Source organism: Cervus canadensis, chromosome 2 (assembly GCF_019320065.1).
Source record: "Cervus canadensis isolate Bull #8, Minnesota chromosome 2, ASM1932006v1, whole genome shotgun sequence".
Lineage (NCBI taxonomy): Eukaryota > Metazoa > Chordata > Mammalia > Artiodactyla > Cervidae > Cervus > Cervus canadensis.
The window spans coordinates 110,402,494-110,420,867 of record NC_057387.1 but is presented as its reverse complement, the minus strand read 5'-3'; the positions used below and the strand labels follow the sequence as shown (position 1 = coordinate 110,420,867).

General features: G+C 46.2%; 1 protein-coding gene across 1 annotated transcript in view; it reads left to right on the top strand.

Annotated features, from left to right (window-relative positions):
• The first annotated feature begins 2,709 nt into the window (after positions 1–2,709).
• IQCA1 (IQ motif containing with AAA domain 1) overlaps positions 2,710–18,374 on the top strand; it is a 191,040-nt gene continuing 175,375 nt past the window's right edge. The window contains exons 1-3 of the mRNA XM_043462063.1: positions 2,710–3,001; positions 13,144–13,468; positions 16,571–16,690. Coding sequence (XP_043317998.1) covers positions 2,991–3,001; positions 13,144–13,468; positions 16,571–16,690 — 456 coding nt within the window. The 5' untranslated portion in view covers positions 2,710–2,990. The remainder of the gene's footprint in view (positions 3,002–13,143; positions 13,469–16,570; positions 16,691–18,374) is intronic.

Sequence of the window (18,374 nt, the reverse complement as noted above, 5' to 3'; positions counted from 1 at the left end):
GTGAGAACCACTGTGCTTGGAATAGAATTACTACTCAGTTGCTCAGTCATGTCCAATCCTTTGCAACCCCATGGAGCCCAGCACACCAGGCTTCCCAGTACTTCATTGTCTCCCGAGCTTGCTCAAACTCATGTCCATGGAGTCGGTGATGCCATTCAACCACCTCATCCTCTATCGTCCCCTTATCCTCCTGCCTTCAATCTTTCCCAGCATCAGGGTCTTTTCCAGTGAGTCAGTTCTTCCCATCAGGTGGCCAAAGTACCGGAGTTTCAGCTTCAGCATCAGTCCTTCCAATGAATATTCAGGACTGGTTTCCTTTAGGATGGACTGGTTGGATCTCCTTGCAGTCCAAGGGACTCTCAAGAGTCTTCTCCAACACCACAGTTCAAAAGCATCAATTCTTTGGCACAGCCTTCTTTATGGTCTAGTTCTCACATCCATACATGACTACTGGGAAAACCATAGTTATGACTAGATGGACATTTGTCGGCAAAGTAATGTCTCTGATTTTTAATATGCTGTTTAGATTGGTCACAGTTTTTCTTCCAAGGAGCAAGCGTCTTTTAATTTCGTGGCTGCAGTCACCATCTGCATTGATTTTGGAGCCCAAGAAAATAAATACAGAATGGGCATCAATCAATGTTTGTCCAAATGACTTCACATATATTCAGAGGACCAAGAAGATGAATTTGCTCAAGAGACCTGGTGGTATGATCAGGAAGCTGCATAATTAAATACTGAGGACAAAGTCACCTTTTCTAGAGTATCCACATGAGTAAGTAGCAACTTTTTTTCTTAAAGGAAAATGGCTTGGGAAATACTATCTTTAGTAACATTTGTCTCACGGAAAACCAAAATTTTAAACAAAAACATCCAATAAGATAAGTGTTGCTACCAACAAAAAGATAATAGTTAGGGGTGTGGTCTTTAAAGGGAGAGTACCAGGTGGTCCAAATAGCAACTCTACCATGAACTGGATGGCCTTGGATACAGAATTTACCTCTCTGAGTCTCTACCTGGAAATTTCCACATGTGCAAAATGGGGATGAAAATATTACTCGACTCATAAAATTAATAGGAAGATTTAATGAATGGATATAGGTCAGGTCCTCAACAGTCCCTGGCATAGAAAGCAAGGCTTGTGGAGTGCAATCAAAGAACAATTGTGTTTGTTCTCCTGGTATGTGGACCTTGGAAGAACTTGTCTCTCTTATACTGAATGCCTGCTCTTCTATTTCACAAGGCTTGTATCTTTCAATTGCTGGATTTCATCAACAAGTGCTTTATTTTCTAGAAAAGCTCATGGGCTGTGGCACATATGGAATGTTGCCTATACAACAGCCTACACTTCCTGATACAGTTCTTTTACTATCTACCTCTCTCTTAATGCAGGTAAGTGCTGCTTACTCGACAACAGTAATGGAGGTCACAGTTCTCAGCTGGCCCTTTTCTATCTTAAGATATTGCAGAGTGAGGCTGTAACACCTAGAGCGACTGCAGAGGGAAGTCACCCAGCATCCTAAGGACGACTGGCTGCTCCAACAGATGAAGAGACCATCAAAGACTGGTGATGTTCTTGAGCCACTGAATAATCAGCTCCAAAACAGCCTCAGCTCTATCCTTGTTGTTAAGGAAGATTATAAATTCTCCTATCGTTTAAGCCATTGGACATTAACCCAGTGGTTTTCTGTTACCTGCATTTGAAAACAAGCCAGTTTACACAATGCTGTGTTTCCTGAGAGTTTTCATATTTTGGAATATTAACTACAATCAGTAGAAATATCCTGGTTCACATTTTTCCCCAGGAACTTTAGAAATATCGCTACCTTTTCATCTGAAATTGAAAGTTACTATGGAGAAATTCAAGACCGGCCAGATTCCCTGTACCACTTCTCCTTGAAGTTCAACAACATACCCAGGATATCTTAAGTGTTGATTGTTCTACGTCAGTTTTTCCTGGAACACAGTGAGAACTTTTGATCTGCAGACTTCATTCTTTTGTTTCAGAAATGTTTCTTTATACCTTTCAGCTGCATTAGTTCTGAATATGTTCCAGTAGGTACTGCAGGTTATCAAGTTTGCAAATAAATCTCAACAGATACGAAAGGTGATGACACAACAAGGAACCCAAACACTCACAGTGACCTGCTAAAAACTAACATCCACAAGGCATCTTACGCTTACAACGCACCGTCGCCTTATTTCATTTTCATTAAGTCCAAGAAAGGTAGCATCTGCATCTACCCTGCACCCCTAGAACTGAAGTCAGCGCTTGGTCCAGAGTAGATACCCAGTAATGTTTCGAAAGAATGATTGCTACTCCACTTTACAGATGGGAAGACTGCGGCTACAATCATTAAGGACCTGGTCCGAGGCTACGTATCTCAAAGTGGGGATGAAAATGGGCAAAACAGAAAGCGGGACGCTGGCGTGAAGAACAAAGAGCGGGTGAATGGGACATGGGGCCAGTTCAGGGGAACGCTGGGCGGGTCCTCCGCGAGGCAAATTTCCCCGTGAAGGCTTCCGAGAGCTGGTGACTCCTACCAGCGTATCCACCAATGGCGCAGTAGCGTCCTCCCGGCGTGGTTGCCAGGGAAACAACAGGCGGCGGCGCGCAGGCGCATGGTGCGCAGGGGGCGGGGAGCACGACGGCAGAGCGGACCGCCCCCCCCACCCCCGCACTGCGTATTGCGCAGGCGTAGCGTCTCCGTTGCTAGGTTCCGCCTCGCGCATCTCGCTGGGTGGCCAGAGTCAAGTTCCGGAGCCTCCTAAAGGAAGGCTCTGGAATCCCCCGTCTTGGAGACTGTAGGCATTCCCTTCCTACCGCCTTTCCCTTCGCGAAGTCAGAGGATATCCCCATTCCCAGTCCCTCCCTCGGAAGCACCTTCCTCCAGCCCCTCTGGTGGAGCCCCGACCCTGCAGCCAGCCACGCCTCAGAGGACAACAGAAGAGCTTCCCGGCAGGCGAGGCAAAGAGGGAAAGCAGCCAACATGTCGAACGAGTAAGTGAGGGGCTGCAGGGTTGCAGCCGCGGAGTGCGCTTCTTCAGGCGAAAAGATAGCTTGCTGTGCATCTTTTCCTTTTCTTTTCTCCAACACCCCTTCCTTTTGCAGTTTTATCTAATAAAGATACACCTCAGCACAGGCTGTCAGCTTCTGTGGACAGGGCATGCCCTTGCCTTAGAGGCTCCGACTCCCCTCGCGCTCCCCCCGGCCCCATAGAGAAGAGCCCCTCCACATGCAGTGCTTACTTTAGGCCCACTAGCCCTTGTGGTCTTATTTTTGAGGAAGCAGTTCCTGCCTTCAGTTCATTATCTGCTTTTTTCTTAATCTTTCCCAGCAGTGTTCATTGCTTTATAAAAACACCCTGGCCGCTATATTTAAGTTAAAAGATCTTGAGGAAGCTTTATTGTACTACTTTGCTTTCCAGCAAGAAACCCTAGTCAGGAGGCACTGAAGAGTCTTCACCCAGCGATGTGCCAGTTACAGAGCAGCAGCCCAGCCGTTATTGCATAATGGTCATCTCAAACACCTGTTACAGTGCTGACTCTGCAGGCACTGGAAATATAATAACTCATGACTCCCCTGCAACGGCAGAGCTGTTAGTATTATTATTTTCATTTTACAGTTGAGGACTCAGGCACATAGAGGCTAAGGAGTTTGTATACAGCAGGAACATGATGCCAAAACCACTGCAGCTCCTGCCTGATTTCTAGCTGTCAGTAACCCTGATTTCCAGGTCAGAAAAGAAAAGCGATGAGACTGAGAATGAAGGCTTGTGGAGTCTTGCAGGTGGGGAGATCAGCAGTTCGTTTTCGGAGATGTTGAGTTTGAGATGCCCATTGGACATCCGGTGAGCATAAGTAGGCAGCTGACTTGAGTTCAGACGAGAGGTCTGTGTATGAAATATAAATTCTACAGCTGTTGGCATAAACAGTTTTTATGAGACAGGAGATGAGTGTAAACAGAAGAGAGAACAGGTTCAAGGACTCAGACTTGGCCATCCAACGGCAAGAGATGGAGGAGGAGAAACCCACAGAGGAATTACAGGCATGATCGTTGAGGAAGAAACATGATTGTGGAGCCCTGGAAGGCAGAAGGAAAATAAATGTAAAGTTTCTCGGAGGAGGGAGCAGCAGACTCTGTCAGAGGCTGCCGAGACAGGCCAGAAGAAAGCTGAGAATTGGCCAAGGGTTTAGCAGTGTGGAGTCCCATGGTGGCCTTGATCTTCATGGCGGAGATGGAGTAGGAAGATGAGCTCAAGTGAACGTAGGAGAGAGAAAGAGGGGAGAAACTGTAGACGGTGTAAGGCTGGGTTTTTAAAGGCATTTTGCTGTAGCTGGTGGCAGGGGAAATAGGGTCCGGAGACAAATTAAAGATAGGAAACAATAGCCTGTTTGTTTGTTAAAGGGAATGGCCAGCGTGAAGGAAGTGGGGTGAAATGAGAGGAGGAAGAAGTGAGGTGACGTTCTTGCTAGCAAGGGCACGGGCCCCAGCATGCAGAGAGAGGAGCTGAGGTCCTTTATTGCAGGAAGATGAGAAGGCAGAAAGCTGAGCACTAAAGAATTGATGCTTTTGGTGTTGGAGAAGACTCTTGAGAGTCCCTTGGACTGCAAGGAGATCCAACCAGTCCATCCTAAAGGAAATCAGTCCTGAATATTCATAGGAAGGACTGATGTTGAAGCTGAAACTCCAGTCCTTTGGCCACCTGATATGAAGAGCTGACTCATTTGAAAAGATCCTGATGCTGGGAAAGATGAAGGCAGGAGGAGAAAGGGACGACAGAGGATGAGATGGTTGGATGGTATCACTGACTCAATGGACATGAGTTTGAGTAAACTCCGGGATTTGGCAATGGACAGGGAGGCCTGGCATGCTGCAGTCCATGGGGTCGCAAAGTCGGACATGACTGAGTGACTGAACTGAACTGAACTGAGAAGACAGGGTAGAGGCTGTTGGTAAAGATTCCGTTTGGAGGGTAGATGTCCTGGCGGGGTGTGGAAAGATGATGCAGATGGTAGATGATGGTGACGTTGAAGGGCCGTGGGCAATACCATTAGATGAAACGAGTTTCAGAATTAGAGAGTGTAGGAAGGAGTAAGGAGAGTGGTCTGGAAATTGAGTGAGGAACAAAGACTTGGCCCTATTCCCTGCCACGGTCAGAGGGCTCTGAGACAAAGGAGGGTCACAGGAAAAGTTGTGTCCTTTAGGGAAGGCCAAGCCTCCCTTGCTCTGGAGAAGGGAATGGCTACCCACTCCAGTATTCTTGTTGGAAGAATTCCGTGGACAGAGGAGCCTGACAGACTACAGTCCATGGGGTGGAAAGAGTCAGACACGACTGAGTGACTAAGACTTTCACTTTCTTTCACTTTAGGCCTCCGTTCGAGCAAGAAGGCTAAGGAATATTTCAGAAAGAGTACAACCAACTAGATAGGAAAATTGGAAAAATCTAAAAGCTTATCATGTATAAAATAACTTGAAAATTTCCATTTTGCAAGATGTAGATTTTTCCACTCAAGCCCATGGTGTGTCTGAATATTCAACTCTTTTTCTTCCCTTCCCCCAACCCAGGCACCTCATGATCCCCCAGTCATAGGAAAACTGCCAAGCTGTAGAAATAACAATCTGGTCTCTTTCAGCCGTCATATTCAGTCTTTTGCACCCACGGTCCTCCTGACTTCAGTATCTGTAACGTTTCTAGGTCATATGCTGAAGTCTGAAACCAATCAAGTACTTAAAAAAAAATTCTAAGTGGTCCCATGAATAAAATACTGCCTTCTCTTTACAAGGCACATTTAAGATTTCAAGAACACTTTCACATCTGTTATCCCACTCCTCGGTAATCCTGTGGGGCATCCAGGGCAGGTGTCATTATCCAGATTTGCCACTTGAGGAAGTGAAGACACGAGGTTAAGTGACCCGCCTGAGACCAACTACCTCAGGAGACGGGTTCTGCTTTTAAACTCAGAGTGCTCACACGTTTAAAAACCGCTGTGCCATACCCCCAGAGAAATAAGAACACAGGTCCACAGAACAACTTTCACAGGGATGCTCAGAGCAGCATCACTCTGCAGACCCAAAGAGCAGAAACTCGCCATGTGTCCCTCAGCTGAGGAGCAGATAAACAGAATGTGGGATACACCCGCAATGGAACATTATTGGTCAATAAACCAAAATGAAGTGACGATACACACCACAGCCCAGTGGGCCCTGGAAACATTATGCTGAGTGGGAGGAGTTGATCACCCAGGGCCACCTGTTATATGATTCCACTTAGGTGAAACGTCCAGAACAGGCAGGTAAATAGAGACAGATTAGATGAGTGGTTTCCAGGGGCCTGGGAGGATGGGGATAATGGCAAATAGGGAATGACTGCTCACAGACACGGGGGTTTCTGTTCTGAGTGACCAAAATGGGCTGAAATCAGAGAAGGGTGGCAAAGGGTGCACAACTCTGTGGATGAAAACCACTGATTTCTGCACTTTCAGAGGGTGAACTTGTGGTATGTGACTTCCGTCTCAGTAATGGTCTCAGTAATGGAAACATCCTCTTGCCCCCTTCCTTGTTTCAGGTCATCTTCCTGGGCGCTGGCTCAGTGGAAGGGTGCTGAGACTTTGAGCTCAAGGCAGGGCGGGAGTCAGGCTGAACTGGGGCTGCGAGGGAAGTGGGGGTACACAGGATGGGGGTCCAGGGAGTGTAGGGTTGTAGCCAGTGGACACATGTGGAGGGGCAGTAGGGAAACTGGAACACGGAAGCCAGTCTCCGCGGGAAACAGTAAGGATGTAAGGTTGCATGCTGTCACAGCTATTGATACTTAATATTTCCCTATCAGTCAACAACCTTGCCTGGTCCCTCCGACAAGGGTTCCCTGAAAAGCAGCAGGTGAAGAAGAAAGAGGGTGCAGCCCAAATGCCAGGACTTGGAAGGATCAAGCCCCCAGGAAGGTCTTTGGCCAGAAGTTCCAGAAAAGAGTCGGCTCTGCTCTGGCCCTGGAGGGAGTCCTGCCTCTGTGACCCTGGATAATGCCAAAGATCTCTTCAAGAAAATTAGAGATACCAAGGGAACACTTCATGCAAAGATGGGCACAATAAAGGACAGAAACAGTAAGGACTTAACGGAAGCCGAAGAGATTAAGTAAAGTGGCAAGAATACACAGAAGAACTATACAAAAGAGATCTTAATGACCCAGATAACCACGATGGTGTGATCACCCACCTAGCTAGAGTCAGACATCCTGGCATGCGAAGTCAAGTGGGCCTTAGCAAGCATCACTATGAACAAAGCTAGTGGAGGTGATGGAATTCCAGCTGAGCTGTTTCAAATCCTAAAAGATGATGCTGTGAAAGTGCTGCACTCAATATGCCAGCAAATTTGAAAAACTCAGCAGTGGCCACAGGACTAGAAAATGGCAGTTTTCATTCCAATCCCAAAGAATGTTTCAGCTGCTGTACACTTGCCTCATTTCACATGCTAGCAAGGTTATGCTCAGTATCCTTCAAGCTAGGCTTCAGCAGTATGTGAACCAAGAACTTCCAGATGTATAAGCTGGATTTAGAAAAGGCAGAGTAACTAGAGATCAAATTGCCAACATCTGTTGGATCATAGAGAACGCAAAAGAATTCCAGAAAAACATCTACTTCTGCTTCATTGACTATGCTAAAGCCTGTGACTATGTGGATCACAACAAACTCGAAAATTTTTAAAGAGATGGGAATACTACCACCTTAGCTGTCTCCTGAGAAACCTCTATGCAGCTCAAGAAGCAACAGTTAGAACTGGACATGGAACAACGAACATGTTCCAATTTGAGAAAGGAGTGTGACAAGGCTGAATATCACTTCATTGCAACTAGAAGGGGAAAAAGTGGAAGCAGTGACAGATTTTATTTTCTTGGGCTCCAAAATCACTGGAGACAGTGACTGCAGCCGTGAAATCAGAAGATGCTTGCTCCTTGGAGAAAAGCTATGCTAAACCTAGACAGCATATTAAAAAGCAGAGACATCACTTTGCTGATAAAGGTCTGTCTAGTCAGAGCTGTGGTTTTTTCCAGTAGTCATGTCCGAATGTGAGAATTGGACCATAAAGAAGTTTGAGTGCCGAAGAATTGATGATTTCTTATTGTGGTGCTGGAGACGGCTCTTGAGTCCCTTGGACAGCAAGGAGATCAAACCAGTCAATCCTAAAGGAAATCAGTCCTGAATATTCATTGGAAGGACTGATGCTGAAGCTTAAGTTCCCATACTTTGGCCACCTGATGCAAACAGCCAACTGATTGGAAAAGCCTCTGATGCTGGGAAAGATTGAGGGCAGGAGAAGAAGAGGATGACAGAGGATGAGATGGTTAGATAGCATCCCTGACTCAATGGACATGAATTTGAGCAAGCTCTGGGAGATAGTGGAGAACAGAGGAGCCTGGTGTGCTGCAGTCCATGAGGTCACAAAGAGTTGGACACGACTTAGCAACTGAACAACAAGCCAATGAGTGCACTGAATTAGGGCAGCAAGACTTCCCAGGCTGGGTCTGCCCCAAAGCAGAACCTAGGCATGAAGTTCTAGATGCGTCCCATCCATTTATTTGGCTGCTGTTTCCCCTGGAGGAGGCCTCCTCTCCCCAAGATCCCTTGTTTTGATGGGTGTGGGGTCTTTATGGGATTCAGGTCACCCCCTGCACCCCATGAAGACAGCCCCCATAGCCTCCATGGGTGGCGGGACACACCTTAATGCTTGCTGGCACAGTAAATGCTTTGAATTCTGATAAATGCCCTTTATCTTTTATTATCAACTCCACCCCTGCATTTAGAAATTATGAGTGGATTTATTTATAGAGCCTTCCGGATATTGTTAGCAAATTCTTGGTAATATTAAATCTGCCTGTCTGTCTCAAGAGTCTGCTTTCTTTGTATCTTGGGTCTCCAGACAGGAACAGAGAGACTGCCTTCTGTGGGATCCAGTCCTCTGCAGCTGACATTCCAGAATTTTCTTGAGCTACATCTCGTGTGGCTTTTGCCAAATGTATTCTTAAATGTTTAATGTTCTTAATCAGGACTGTGAATGGAGTTTCGTTTTTCACATATTTTCCCTGCTTTTAGTTTGGGGGGCTTTTTTATATGCCTTGCAACTTTGCTGTACCAATTGACTTCTTACTTTTTGTTACTGATTTCCTTGGATTTTGCAATGGTGTCATTTACAAAAGCTGTTTTTAACATCTTTTATATTCACCCCTTTTCTATATGCTTCATGCTTTTTTGTTTACTTGTATTATTTAGCTTTCTAGTGTTTTTCTACCGAAAATATTTTTGGTCTCTAGTTTTCAGCATTTTGAAGAGGGTTGTCATCGTCTTTTCTTTGGGGTGTGTGGACAGCATTCTTCATCAGGCATTTGCCATAAATGTATTGAGCACCTCCTTGGCATCTGTGGAAATAATCCACCACTTTTACTGTCCTTTGCAGCACGCCGTTCAGCTTTCCTCCACGTTGAACTCTTGTGAATCCCCAGGTGGCCCCTGCTTGATCAGAGGGGACGATTTGCTTTTGATCTGGTGCTGGGTTTTGTTTGCTGAGTGGAATTTCAGCTCTGAGTTCCAAACAAAATTAGCCTGTCATTTTCTTCTGTAACATTGTCCTGCCAGATCTAGGCCCTGAGCCCTATTTAGTCCACACAATGAGAGAGTTTTCTGTCTTGTGGGAACGTGTGTTGAGTCTCTTGGCCTGTGGGGCCTGCGTCACCTGTCGGGTCAGTGAAAGCCTTGGGGGTCCTGCCCCTTCTCGGATGCTGGAAGTCTGGGCTTTGGAAAAACCAAGAACCTGCTCAGCTTCTTTGTGTCTCTTTATCATGCAAACAGTGAGACATCCCAAGCTGAGTGGAATTCTAGCTTTCTGATAGTAGCTTTTCGTCGTTATAATAAAGTTGTCTAGCAGAGTGCTGTTTCACTAGCAGTATTTTTTAAATATGGCCAAGTTTGGAGAAATCTGGTACTTGAACCAGAGATTGTGGAGTGGCAGGGGCTGTATTCAGCAACCAAACTCAGTGGGGTGCTGGGAAGGAGGAGCAGTTCAGTTGTGTGTGTGTGTATGCGCGCACGTGTGTGTGCTGGGTCTTCCTTGCTGCATGAGAGCTTTCTCTGTTTGCCGAGAGCAGGGGCTACTCTTCATTGCAGTGCTCAGGCGTCTCGCTGCGGTGGTTTCTCTTGTTCTGGAGTGTGGTCTCTAGGTTGCTCAGGCTTCAGCTGTGGCCCACAGGCTTAGCTGCTTCACGGCATGTGGGATCTTCCTGGACCAGGGATTGAACCCGTCTCCTGCATTGGCAGGTGGATTCTTAAACAGTGAGCACCGGGGGAGCCCAAAAGTTTAGTTTTTAACTGTCCCTCGTTGTTTTCTTGTGGTGTCCAGCACACCTCTGCCCTCCAGGGTTTGTCCTGACAAACTAGAGTCAATTAGGTTTCAGAGCCTGAATTCTGGAGCCAGGCTGCAAATCCTACGTTCAGATTACACAACTCTGGGCAATAGCTTCACTGTGCCTTGGTTTTCTCATCTGTAAATTGGAATAATAATAACAATCACCTCATAGGGTTTAGAGGATTTATGAGTTAATATATGTAAAGTACTCAGAACAGTGACCGACATGATGTAAATATGAGCCATTACCATCATCTTCATTTGAACCTAAAAGAGTTTTCACATCAAGAGAAGCTTTTCATTTTGGGCCAGGAAGATGAAAATCTCCCATTTCTGCTCCAAGCATAGGAAAAAGAAACGGCAGAAACTAATACAGTGCTATAAGTCAACTATACTTGAATAAAATAAAAATTTTTAAAGTATAGAAATGAATATAGAAACAGTAACAGATTTAAGTTCCTTTCTTGTTTCATGAGCACTGACATGTCAGTAGGTTTAGAGATTAAACAAAAGTCCTGCCTATTGAGATTGTTGTAATACCATGATTTCCATATTTATCTTTCTCTATAAATAAGAATGTTGTTTTGTTCTTAAATTATTTCAGGTCCTCAAAATTAACAAAGCAAATGTTTGTTTTGAATTTAAGGTGGTTTATTGAGAGAGTGAAGGTAGAGTCTAGTACTAAAAATGAAGAAACAACACAGTACTTAATTTTGAAAGATGTTCAGAGTATAGGTAGTGGCATACCGTATTTAAATAACTTAGCATGACATCTGGTTAGTAAATGTTAATCATTTGTATGTTTAATTAGAAATATTGGTCAATAAAAAAAATCAAATTACAAAAAAGAAACATTTTAAGTGTTATTTTCGTTTATCTGAAACTTTTATTTTTAAAAATATTTAAATTTTTCTTTTAAATTTATATTAATTTCAGGCAGATGGACATGGAAGTCCAGTTTCTTACTTGTCTCAGCAGATGTTGTGGTTATGCATCTCGTGGTGGTGGGGGGGTTTCTTTTATTTTGAGCAGAGGTGGAGATAGCAGCATGGGTTGGATTGTGGGCTCAGCTCACAACTGTGCAGACGGGGGTTCGGGTGCTGACCTCCCCTCTGAAGGGCAGACCCTACCTCCCCCCACCAGTGGAGAGATGGGAGCCACCCTGCCCCGTGGATGCTGCGAGGATGGCACGCGGCTCGGAACTCGGCCGGTGGCTGTGGTTTCAGTGTGTGATGCTCGCGTCCTTACCCACGGGAGGGAGAGGAGCCTGCGTGAGGAAGGGCAGATGGTGGAGGACCATTCTGGAGGGCTTGTCTGGGGATGACCTCAGGCATGAGATGAGGGGCTCCCGGTTCAACAAGGTGGGTTGACCAGCATATGTATCTCCACCTTCTCCCGTGATGGCCTCTGAAGAGGCAGTAAGGGCTGTAAACACATAAGGGCCACGAGAACGCTTGACCAGAGATAGCAGGGCGCTCTCAGGGGACAGAAAACAGATGTGGGTTAAAGGGAGGGCTGGGGTAGAGTATGACCTGCAGGTAAGCAGAGGTGGGTGACCAGCCGTCGGTAGGACCCTGGGAAGGTCGTCCAGTGATGAGGGGCTGGTCACAGATCGGCAGAGGGGCATTTCCACCCCGGAGAGCAGGGGCTGAGCAGCTCCCTTCCTGGTGGCCGAGGCCGGTGCAGGTGACCTGGACCTGGGGCGGGACGCGGGACACAGGTGGGTGCGGGCACGAGAGGCTGGGCTGACCGGGGACAGGCCATGAGAGCCCACAGCCCCCTGGACCCACAAGCTCCTCAGGCGGGTGTTTGGAGCCGCCTGCACCGGTGTGTTCCTGGGAAGACCTTACGGAGAGAGATGGACATTGGTGGATTTTACCCTCTTCCCAGGGAGACAGCCAGGATCCTGCCCACCCCTCTTCCCCCGGTTAGGCCCCTGGTTATAAGATGTCCCTTCCCAGACACAGTGAACTTCCATTTATCTTTTCAGAACTGGATCTTAGATATAAAATGAGAGCCAAAAACTGCCCAAATTTCGAAAGAAAACAAAAGTCTCTTCCATGAGTGTATTGGTCAGAGTCCTGGCAGGAATAGGAGGGCATACTCAGTGGAAATGGGGGGATGGGGTATGGTGGGGGGATGGGGAGTGGGGGGCGAATAGGGGGCCAGATGACAAAAGTGTGGGCTGCATCTTGGGAAACCAGAAAGGAATTGGGAGGGTGGCCACCACCCTACACCTTTGGTAGAAGAAGGGGGCAGTGGAGGGGGCACCCTTCCATCTAACCCTTCCACTCCTCAGCACCCCCGGCTGCACCCCTCAGTGACTCAGACAAGAGTGAGGAGCCAGCCTCCTGGGCCAGCTGGGAACTCAGTTAATTCCAACTCAGCCATCCCATTCTTCAGCTCCAGAATGCAGTGATCTGTTGAGTTGGAATGAACTGAGGAGGTGTGCAGCTGGGGAGGCTGAGGAGTGGGAGTTAGATGGAAGGGTCTCCACTCCACCGCCCCCTTCTTCCACCAAAGGTCAAAGGCTTTTTAAACTATTTATTTGAAAATAATAATTGTAGTCATATCCAAAACTCACATGCACAACAAAACAGAACATATGTGGTCTAAAGAACATTGCAACCACATGCAGTGTTCTCAGCTCATATTTGTGGTATGTTACATTTTGTTACACCAGATACCCAGTACCTATGCCTTGCAAAGTAATTTCTGCTTCCTGAACTGTCTACTCTGTCTTCCCTCAGAGCATATAATAAGATGTGGCATCAGACCCAAGAAGCCCTCAATTCTTTGCTTGATAAAGAATCTCAGAAGATGATGGAACCACAAAGGAATCAAGTGTTCATCTTCCAGATGTTAGCCACCTTCTACATAAAATACGTGCAGATCTTCAGAAACCTGGAGAATGTCTATGACCAGATAGTCCACCCACAGAAACGCATTCTGATCCGAAAAATCCTGGATGCAGTGATGGGTCGCATCCTGGAGCTGAAGAATGAGATGGTTGAGTTGGATTTTACTGAGTTCCATTACTTTGATGATATCTTACAGGATCTAAAGTTGGCGCCTGTAAGTACTTGAGTTTTTTTGTTTTTTTTCTTTAGTTTCTTTTCGTTGTAAATAATATATGTAGGCCTGTAACCAATAATCTACAGACTTTCTAGGCATATTGACTGGTTGTATGTTGTATTGAAAGTTGAAGCATAGCCCTTCAATAAGACTTTACTGCCGTGGACAAGGATGGGGTTCATTCAGCTTTTGGTTCAGATGAATTGTTGCGTGGTCCTGAGGTCTGCTGAACACTGGGGTTGTTGTGGTCTTACTTGTCACCACAGTATCTGCCCAAGCCAGTTGAGAGAATGGAGTAGGATGACCCTTTCACAAATAATCCCCCCAGTTTCCAACAACAATACCACTTCTTCTGTTTCTAGAAGACATTTCTCTCTGGCCTTTGCCTCCCATCATCTTCTTAATGAGCAGCCTCTTCGTTGCTGGTTCCTAATTCCCAGGAAGATGCATCTCCTCCTTTGCTTTGGGTCAGTGGTGACTCAAATCCTTTAGTAACACTTCTACTGTTTTGATCATTGACCTTGGAATGGGAAACATTCATCTGACCTCCACTAATAGGATGAGGTAGTTGGATGGCATCACCAGCTCAATGGACATGACTTTGAGCAGACTCTAGGAGATGGTGAAAGACAGGGAAGCCTGGTGTGCTACTGTCCCTGGGGTCACAAAGAATCAGACACAGCTAAGTGACTAAGCAGCAGTTTGAAATACCTGTATACAAATGAAGAACAGGAGTTTATACTAGGGTATAGAAACAAGTTTTCTAATAAAGCAAATTCATTTTGTAAATTATTTTTGCAATGGGGTAATTAAGGTAAAAATAAAACCAAGTTATTTTTTAATTGTGACTATTTACACACAAATGGTCGATGTGCTGATGTTAAATTATTAGATTTAATTCAAAGAGCTCTATAGTTCAATTTGTTGCTATCCAAATTTAAATTATTATTTTAGTAGGCTCAGATAGGATTATATCTCTTTAAAGAAAATTCCTCAAGCTATCATTAGTTCATTGAGACCTAATTGATATGGATTACTGGAATTCTGCAATAATGATCAAAATGAGATATGTTACACTTTCCCCTTTTGACTTTATTTGTGCCTACCTAATGGGGACAATCAATCAATGGGGATGATCAATGCAAAGAAATAGAGGAAAACAACAGAATGGGAAAGACTAGAGATGTCTTCAATAAAATTAGAGATACCAAGGGAACATTTCATGCAAAGATGGGCTCAATAAAGGACAGAAATGGTACAGACCTAACAGAAGCAGAAGATATTAAGAAGAGGTGGCAAGAATACACAGAAGAACTATACAAAAAAGATCTTCACGACCCAGATAATCACGATGGTGTGAGCACTCACCTAGAGCCAGACATCCTGGAATGTGAAGTCAAGTGGGCCTTAGAAGGCATCACTATGAACAAAGCTAGTGGATGTGATGGAATTCCAGTTGAGCTATTTCAAATCCTGAAAGATGATGCTATGAAAGTGCTGCACTCAATATGCCAGCAAATTTGGAAAACTCAGCAGTGGCCACAGGTCACTTTTCATTCCAATCCCAAAGAAAGGTCAGTTTTCATTCCAAACTGACCAAAAGGTCAGTTTTCATTCCATTCCCAAAGAAGGGCACTCCCAAAGAATGCTCAAACTACCACACAATTGCACTCATTTCACACACTAGTAAGGTAATGCTCAAAATTCTCCAAGCCAGGCTTCAGCAATACGTGAACTGAGAACTTCCAGATGTTCAAGCTGGTTTTAGAAAAGGCAGAGGAACCAGAGATCAAATTGCCAATATCCTCTGGATCATCAAAAAAGCAAGAGAGTTCCAGAAAGGCATCTATTTCTGCTTTATTGACTATGCCAAAGCCTTTGACTATGTGGATCACAATAAACTGTGGAAAATTCTGAAGGAGATGGGAATACCAGACCACCTGACCTGCCTCTTGAGAAACCTGTATGCAGGTCAGGAAGCAACAGTTAGAACTGGACATGGAACAACAGACTGGTTCCAAATAGGAAAAGGAGTACATCAAGGCTGTATATTGTCACCCTGCTTATTTAACTTCTATGCAGAGTACATCATGAGAAATGCTGGGCTGGAAGAAGCACAAGCTGGAATCAAGATTGCCAGGAGAAATATCAATAACCTCAGATATGCAGATGACACCACCCTTATGGCAGAAAGTGAAGAGGAACTAAAAAACCTCTTGATGAAAGTGAAAGAGGAGAGTGAAAAAGTTGGCTTAAAGCTTAACATTTAGAAAACTAAGATCATGGCATCTGGTCCCATCACTCATGGGAAATAGATGGGGAGACAGTGGAAACAGTGTCAGACTTTATTTTTGGGGGCTCCAAAATCACTGCAGATGGTGACTGCAGCCATGAAATTAAAAGACACTTACTCCTTGGAAGGAAAGTTATGACCAACCTAGACAGCATATTAAGAAGCAGAGACATTACTTTGCCAACAAAGGTCCGTCTGGTCGAGGCTTTGGTTTTTCCAGTGGTCATGTATGGATGTGAGAGTTGGACGGTGAAGAAAGCTGAGCGCCGAAGAATGATGCTTTTGAACTGTGGTGTTGGAGAAGACTCTTGAGAGTCCCTTGGACTGCAAGGAGATCCAACCAGTCCATCCTAAAGGAGATCAGTCCTGGGTGTTCATTGGAAGGACTGATGCTGAAGCTGAAATTCCAATAGTTTGGCCACCTCATGCGAAGAGTTGACTCACTGGAGAAGACCCTGATGCTGGGAGGGATTGGGGGCAGCAGGAAAAGGGGACGAAAGAGGATGAGATGGCTGGATGGCATCACCGACTCAATGGGCATGAGTTTGAGTAAACTCCAGGAGTTTGTGATGGACTGGGAGGCCTGGCGTGCTGTGCTTCATGGGGTCGCAAAGAGTCAGACATGACTGAGCGACTGAACTGAACTGAACTAATGGGGACAAGCTGTCTTCACACCACTGGCTTCCTCACCTTGTAAGTGAGGGTGGGAGGTAGAGTGAGTCTCTGATGTCCTAACTGTAGGTTTACGTGGATTTAGGTGCTGGGATTGTGACCAAACTGCTCTTTTGTTTCTTCTTTCTCTTCTCTAGCAACAGTTAGATATCCCCATACCCAAGTATTTTTTGAAGGAGAAGCTGGAAATCATAAAAGGAAGAGAGAAAATCCTTTCTCAGATATTAGCAGAAAGTGAATTAGGTGTATCTGCAAAGGTTTGTATATCATTTTAACAAACTTCATTCCATAATCTGTAAAACCTCCTCTTCTGCTGCTCCTAACTGTGGGAGAAACAAGAATATTCTCAGTGCAAGGAGAGCAGCACCCTTTCCCGCATGTTATTCAATCAGAAAGACATTACATAACTTTTGGGTGTGTTTTTGACAAGTCGCAACCACTCCTGTCCAAGAACTTAGAGATCAAAACATAGTATTGGTTAAATCAGAAGTTCTGAGATTGAGTAGTTGGTCGACTCAGTTTAATGTTTCATCTCAAAGTCACCCAGCCTGTGGTCAGAAGCTGAATGTTGTTCATATAAAATAATTAAGTACTGAGTAACTAGGAGCTCTAAACGATACTTTCTGAAAATGCTGACTGACCTCTTGTAACTTCAAGTTGAGGGAGACTTCCCTGGGGGTCCAGTGATTAAGACTTTGCCTTCCAATTAAGGGGGTGCAAGTCCCATCCCTGGTTGAGGAGCTAAGATTCCACATGCCTCGTCTCCAAAAAAACCAAAAGATTAAAAAAGAAGCAGTGTTATAACATATTCAATAAAGACCTCAACAATGGTCCACATCAAAAAAAAAATCTTAAAAAGTAACTTCAAGTTGAGTGGCACTTAGATCACCTGGAGTAGAGTCTCTCTGGAAATGGGGGGGAACCCGTAGACCCCCCGGACAGCCCTGGGCAAAGCCCAGTGGGCGCTCTGACTGCTTTCCTCCTTTGTCTCCTGCTATGCATGCAACTGCACCCTCTGCCTGTTTCAGTAGCTGTCTTGGCTCTAACTCTGCCTTCTCCTGGATTCTGCGTTTATCTTCCCGCAGCCTCCTGGCGGGCAGCTCTTTCCGCAGGGCACTGCCATCGCGACTTGATGCGTTCCAGTGCCCCTCCCTGCCTCCAGAGTGGTGCCTCGCGCCCCCGGCTGGTCTTCACGGCCTCAGCATTAAGGCGGCAGCGGACCATCCACCCAGGGACGGTGCAGGGTGACGGGCACCGTTAGTAGCCGTGCTGAGATTGTGGGTGCGGCCTCGGTGCGCGGGGCCTTCAGACGGGTATGCCCCGGGGGCATTGCCAGCCCACGCCACGGTGTTAAGGAAGACTCCAGGTGTCCCCGGGCGCGTGCCCTGTCTGCCCACCACCGTGGGACGCAGGTCAGGTACTGCTGCGTGTGAGCACACACACCGAGCCCCAAGCCACCTGTTGTTTTGCACGGGCGGCTTCACACTGCACCCCAACCATACATGCCAGCCAGTCAAGCGGTCCTCTTCCTGCAGAGCCTGGTGTGACGCAGTGTCCCTCCAGACACCTTGCCTGACCCACCTCACTCAGGACCACCCCTCCTTCCACTGCTCCTCCCCTGAACATCTGGCCCCTATTCTGCATCAAACTTTCCTCCAAGTAGTCTCCTGGGAATCTGGCCTTGGGGGTCATCCAGCCATCCCTTCACCACCAGCTCCTGGGTCTGTGCCTCCAGTTCCCACGTCACCAGGACAGGCCCCCCCCCCGCCCCAGGCACTCCCACCCCCGGGAGTCCCTGGCCCAGAGCGTTGTCACGAAGTGCAGAGTCCACATGATCTCCTGGGAGGGCGGAGGAGGGCGATTACATCACATGCAGCACAGTTGCACTAGGACGTCCTCCCTGCCGTTTGTCCTCCCCCCGCCCGTCTTGGTTTGTGCAGG